The following is a 5,982-nucleotide window of genomic DNA, read 5'->3' on the forward strand; positions in this document are numbered from 1 at the left end:
CACATCTATGTTAGTGTGTGTGTGTGTGTGTAAGAGAGAGAGAGAGAGAGAGAGAGAGAGAGAGAGAGAGAGAGAGAGAGACCCGTTGCAGGTGTATGTATGAGAGATAGAGTTGGCGTGCCAATTGTTGTGGTATTGGAGCGTTGCAGAGGTCTTCCACATTTGCATTGCATTAATGAAGTGCAATGAGCTCGACAATTCATCCATGGGAGTCTAATAATTTGTTGTGGATGTCTTAGACACATTGTGTGTGTATATGTGCGTGTGCGTGCGCACGTGTGTGTGTGTGTGTGTGTGTGAGAGAGAGAGAGAGAGAGAGAGAGAGAGAGAGAGAGAGAGAGAGAGAGAAACCATTCTATACTTTTATGTGTGGATGAGTGTGCTGAGAAATATGGTCCATGCAAATCATGCTCTGTGTGTGTGTGTGTGTGTGTGAGTGAGAGAGAGAGAGAGAGAGAGAGAGAGAGAGAGAGAGAGGGCTCTCACACTGGAACTAGATTCAGAGGGAAGGGAGAATAAACATTGGTCTAACATCAACAATCGATGAAATTTTCAATCGAGAATTGACAATTGACATCTACAGAATCGAGAATCGACGTAATAAAAAAAGTTTGAACCAATGAATCCAAGGCAGAAAGCATGCATACCCAAGGCAGGAGCGGACTTCAACAGATGGCAAAGGCGGACAATGGGAGGCAACTCCAACAACTCTTTGATATTTTTGAAGGTTTTTACTCTACATTTTTGTGAGCTTTGTGGTTTCCTTCGGGTTGACATAGAATTTAATAGTAAATCTCAAAATTTGTAGGTGGGATTACACATAGCCTAGATTTTTTCAACCGCTTAAAGACAATTTAGAATTTTTGAGGCAAATCATACAAATTTGTAAGAGGGGTTACACTAAATCGAGTTGAGGCGAAATGTTTTTTCCCAAAAACATGAAAAACTTAGGTATGAGAAATATTAGGGGTAACTTATTATATTTGAAGGCTTTTACACTTAATTTTTTAATACTTTGTACGTATAGAGATAATTTTCTAAATCTGTAGGTGAGATTACACTAGATCTAGGTTTTTTCGAGCATTTGTCTATACTATGATTTTTCCAAAAAAAAAAAAATAGAGACAAATTTACTATAAAATCTGAAGGTTTTTGCACTAAACTTCTTTGCACTTTGTATTCTCTAAACTTAGGTTTTGTGAACTTTGTAGTTTCTTTTAACTTTGGAGGTGGTCTTTCAATTTAAAAGTTAAGGTTGTGATGCTAAGTGTCATTCTTTTTGCATCCATGGCTCAGTTGGAGCATGGCGATGTTGTATTTTTTATGTTTCTAATTCAAAATCGTTGAGTGAGTGCAGCTGAAAAATAAAAAAATAAAAAATTAGAGGTAAATCTTGAAATTTGTAGGTGGAATTACACTAAGCCTATGTTATTTGTGCAATGTTGTGGGTGTCCTAATCTTCAAATTACATTTTACAAGTGTGTGGCCCATCCGAGAGAGAGAGAGAGAGAGAGAGAGAGAGAGATGCCCCTTTCCTTGGCACCCAATCCATTCTCTCTCTTTCTTTGCCTTGGCATTCACACACCGCCCCCCCTCCCAAAGCCCTTTCCTTATGTCACAGGGCAGGGGCCTCCAAGGTGCATAAGATATAGTTGAGAAATTTGTAGGTGGGATTGCACTAAACCTAGGTTTTTCTCGAGCACTTGGGTACAAAATAGTTTTCTACTATTACTCAATAGTCCATTATCTATACTCTTTATAATGGACCTCAAAAAAATAGAGGAAGGAGAGGGCCTCCACATGTCGCATTTTGGTTGATTTGCATGGCCCGTTGGATCAATGCCGATATTAAGATGTTGAGTCCCAACATTTAAAAAATTGCATAACGTAGCTCAGATTGCAGCTCCAGGAGTGTGTATGTGTGTGTGTGTGTGTGAGAGAGAGAGAGAGAGAGAGAGAGAGAGAGAGAGAGACAATATAGATTATGCAAATCCAAACTTTTTCAACAACATACAGTTTATAGTAGACAAAATTGTGCACCTGATAGCTTGCATGTGTGTGTACACGCTCTGTGCGTGCGTGCGTGTCACTGTTACTGTGTGTGTGTGTGTGTGTGTGTGTGTGTGTGTGTGTGTGAGAGAGAGAGAGAGAGAGAGAGAGAGAGAGAGAGAGAGAGAGAGAGAGAGAGAGAGAGAATTTCCTTGGTACCTTGGTATCCCACCAAAATGACTAGGAAGCATCAAAACCTGTCTACCTCCAACCAAGTGAGAATCATGAGAAGCCCGTATATTGGCAAGCCATGGTTTTAATAGCATGGTGCAATAGTAACAAGTTGGTAGAAATGTGGTACATTGTCATTGATTGATGAGTGGGGAGATATGGACAACTCAATTTTTTTAGAAGTCGTGTGAAGGATGAGTTGATCGCAACCAATCGGCCAAAAGCACTCCATGTGAAGAGAGAGAGAGAGAGAGAGAGAGAGAGAGAGAGAGAGAGAGAGAGAGCACTATTGAGCAAGTCTTCAACTTAAAAGAATTGAGAAATGGAGGAAAAAAGGTGATAAAAGAGATATCAAAGACCTACTTGTGATTCCTAGGACTACTATTCGATTGTGTGTGTGTGTGTGTGTGTGTATGAGAGAGAGAGAGAGAGAGAGAGAGAGAGAGAGAGAGAGAGAGAGAGAGAGAGAGACAGAGATCCAATTATCATGCTTTTCCAGAGAGATAGAAAGATAGAGAGAAGGCGTACATATACATTGTTATCTCTCTATAGTGATTCCAAGGACTACGTTTCCATTGTGTGTGTGTGTATGTATGAGAGAGAGAGAGAGAGAGAGAGAGAGAGAGAGAGAGAGAGAGATCCAATTGCCATGCTTTTCTTGGCCGCAGCAATGCGATACTAATATTGAATATAAAATGCAAAAAGTGAAGGATGAGTAGTAAGATGATAGAAAATGAAAAGACTTTTGAACCTGACAACCTTAGTCAAAAATTTAGTACTCTTATTTATAGTAGTTTTGGCCTGCTGAAGAAAAGGCCTTAGTGTTGGGCTGGGTTGGGCGTCCTTTGACGGATGGCGTCCACGTGGACGGCCAGTAGGTTTTTAGCTTTGTGTGAAGACGAGGGCTGCAGGACGACATGACTGTGGAGAAGGCGTGCGAGTTTACATTGCTGTCACTTGACTCTTCCTCCAGCTCGCGTGTGGTTGCAGCCAATCTCTGACAGGAAGCCCTCTTCTCGGCATTGCCCAGCTCTGCCTGCCACAGTGCAAGCTCTCTCTTTGCTACACACACACGCGCGCGCATATCCTACATTCTTGTTGAGTTATCAGATCGCAAGGCCCCTATCAACGATTCCTTCGAAGATCTGCTTTTCTGGTTTTGGAAGGATGCCCAATGTCGAGGTGAACCCAAATTCCAATTTTGGTAGCTCTTTTGTACTCTACTGGTAGAACACTGATTTTGCTGAGGAAAGCCCTATGATCTCTACTTTTCTATCGACAAACTATAGACAAGCCTGCTTTTTGGTTGTATATAATGCAAGACTGTTTGAGCTAAATTATTCGTAGTCAGAGAAACGTTTGTTTAGAATTTGGCTTGGAAGAGTGGAAGTAATTGCTACTGTTTCTACGTGAAATGAGTAATCTTTTCAAGCTTTAGACTCCCTCTCTATCCAAAACTTGTACCTTATTTGTATGTCTCTGAGCTGCTCAGCTTAGCTCAATCTTCTTTTTGATCCTTGTAGACCAAGATCATCATCATCATACAAAGCCAATTCTGTATTGTGCGCTTTCCAATTCAGCTGTATGACAAATTATGGATCCTTAATTTCAACTCAAATTAATTGAAACATAAATTCTAGTGGCCACAGGGGGGCTTCTTGGGGCTTAATCAATGCTAAGTTGAACATTCTGGAGAGATATATCGGGAGCTCTTGTTAAGAAGGGCACTTGATTTAAAGATGATGGAGATGGACACAGAGATGGAGATGGAGGAGGTGCAATCAGAGGAAAGAGCTATGTATGGGCAAGGAGGTGGTGCAAGTGAGGAAGGGGTGATGTGCTCAGGGGGTGCGAGCGACAAGGGCTTTGATGACGACCTGTCTATGCTGCCGCGCCACACCAAGGTCATCGTGATAGGCAATAATCGAACAAAATCTGTTCTAGTTGGCCTGCAAGGAGTTGTGAAGAAGGCGGTTGGCCTTGGAGGCTGGCATTGGCTGGTACAATGCCATGATATTATATCTCATTGCATTATCTTGGGAAGGTCTGCTTTTGCTTATCTTGGGAATGTTTGCTTTGCTGTGTTGCATTGTCTTGACAGAAAAACAAACATCCCCCATACCACCTCTGTCAATCTTTGAAGGCCTCTCTCTCGCACCTGAATTCCACATTTTAATTTTCATGTTTAGGGTTAGATTTTATTATGCCTTTGAAGTAAGCATTCTCTCAGCTGCATTGAGAGGGATCTATTAATCTTTAAACAAAGAATTACTAATCATCTGTGCAGGCCATCGTGACTCCTCACCTTCTTAATCTATGAGAAGGCCATGGAGTTTCACTCTAGCACTCAAGCACTCAAATTTCAAGGCTGACCACTCAGTACTTTTGTTTTAAAAAACAATTTGAAGGGTGCCTTTACTTTGCATTTTTGGCCAAGAAGGCCATAGGGAAGTGGTAGAGAAAAACGTGTAATTCTTTCACTATCAAATGGTCACCCTCACATTAACTTTTCTATGTGACATTTCAAGTCATTTCATTCCTTACTATATTCATTTGATTATTTTTATTATGAAAACGAGCATGTGTGTGTGTGCACGTGCATCTCTCTCTCTCTCTCTCTCTCTCTAATCTCTCTCCATTAAAGTGTTCAAGAAATATCATTTTTTCAGACATATAAAACTCCTTTTCTTGAATTTGCTAAGAGGAATTTTTAAAAAATTAGATTTATTTTTTAAGTTTTTATATTATTTTTCTCTATTTTGGGGCAAAAATTCTCCTTTTCCCCTTACTCTCAATTGACATTTTTGAAATTGAAAACGGCACAATATTAGACCGAGACACATTTTTCATGAACACAAGGTCCATTAACATGTCAAATGTGTTCAGTAATCATTTATTAAAGGAAAAAATGATGCCTTCTTGAGGCCATCGTGATGTCTTCACCTTGTTTAAGGTAATAAAGAGCTTCCCTAAGTTTCCTCCGTGTGTTGCCACCAAATGAACCTCCCTTTGTAGGTTTGAACGGACTTTCCATGTCGTAAATGATCTACGACCATTATATTTATACTTTATACAATGGAGCTTAACATTTTTTAGAAAGGACAGAGCCTCCACGTGGTGAGTTTTTCGTGCATTGAACGGACTGCACCTTTGCCAACTTTTGAACCTTCATCGTTGTGGTGTCATCGTGTCTCCTTTTTTAACTCCACTTTTGAGCCTTTGTCATTGTGATGTCATCCAGCCTCCTTTTGTAGGGTTGGGTCAAGCACGTTGTGCCTTTGTGTGTGTGTGTGTGTGTGTGTGTGTGTGTGTGTGTGTGTGAGAGAGAGAGAGAGAGAGAGAGAGAGAGAGAGAGAGAGAGAGAGAGAGAGAGACGTACGATTGCATGTATGCACAACCTGTGTGTACGCGAGAGATAGAGGGAGAGGGAGAGAGATAATAGCATCTTTTGAGATCACTCACAAGCAGGCTCCTACATTCAACCAAATCATGGTCATTAGTGGCGTTTCTCTCTTCCTCGGTGGCCTCACCATCACCGGCATTGTCATCACCCTTGTGCTCCTCACACCCGTCTTCATTTCTTTAGCCTCATCCATGTGCCCATGTGTATTCTGTTATTTTTGTGTGTGGGCGGCATGCTCTTTGTCGAGCTACTATGGGTGTTGCTATCATGTATGTGCTCTTATGGGTTTGCAATAATTTCAAGGGATGACACCCAAACCATGGCTCGGATCATGTAGAGCAATTGCGACCTCATCATTA

At 41.1% G+C, this 5,982-nt stretch overlaps 1 protein-coding gene across 1 annotated transcript; it reads left to right on the forward strand.

Moving 5' to 3' along the window:
* The first annotated feature begins 3,875 nt into the window (after positions 1–3,875).
* Positions 3,876–4,361, forward strand: LOC147428219 (uncharacterized). Its single transcript, XM_086496343.1, has one exon. The coding sequence runs from the start codon at positions 3,960–3,962 to the stop codon at positions 4,359–4,361; it is 402 nt and encodes a 133-aa protein (XP_086352469.1). The 5' UTR covers positions 3,876–3,959.
* Positions 4,362–5,982: the final 1,621 nt, after the last annotated feature.

This window comes from Adiantum capillus-veneris, chromosome 23 (genome assembly GCF_014529385.1).
Source record: "Adiantum capillus-veneris isolate H3 chromosome 23, ASM1452938v2, whole genome shotgun sequence".
NCBI lineage: Eukaryota > Viridiplantae > Streptophyta > Polypodiopsida > Polypodiales > Pteridaceae > Adiantum > Adiantum capillus-veneris.

Coding starts and splice junctions, on each gene's coding strand:
- LOC147428219 (XM_086496343.1), top strand. CDS start 3,960: ATGATGGAGATGGACACAGAGATGGAGATGGAGGAGGTGCAATCAGAG.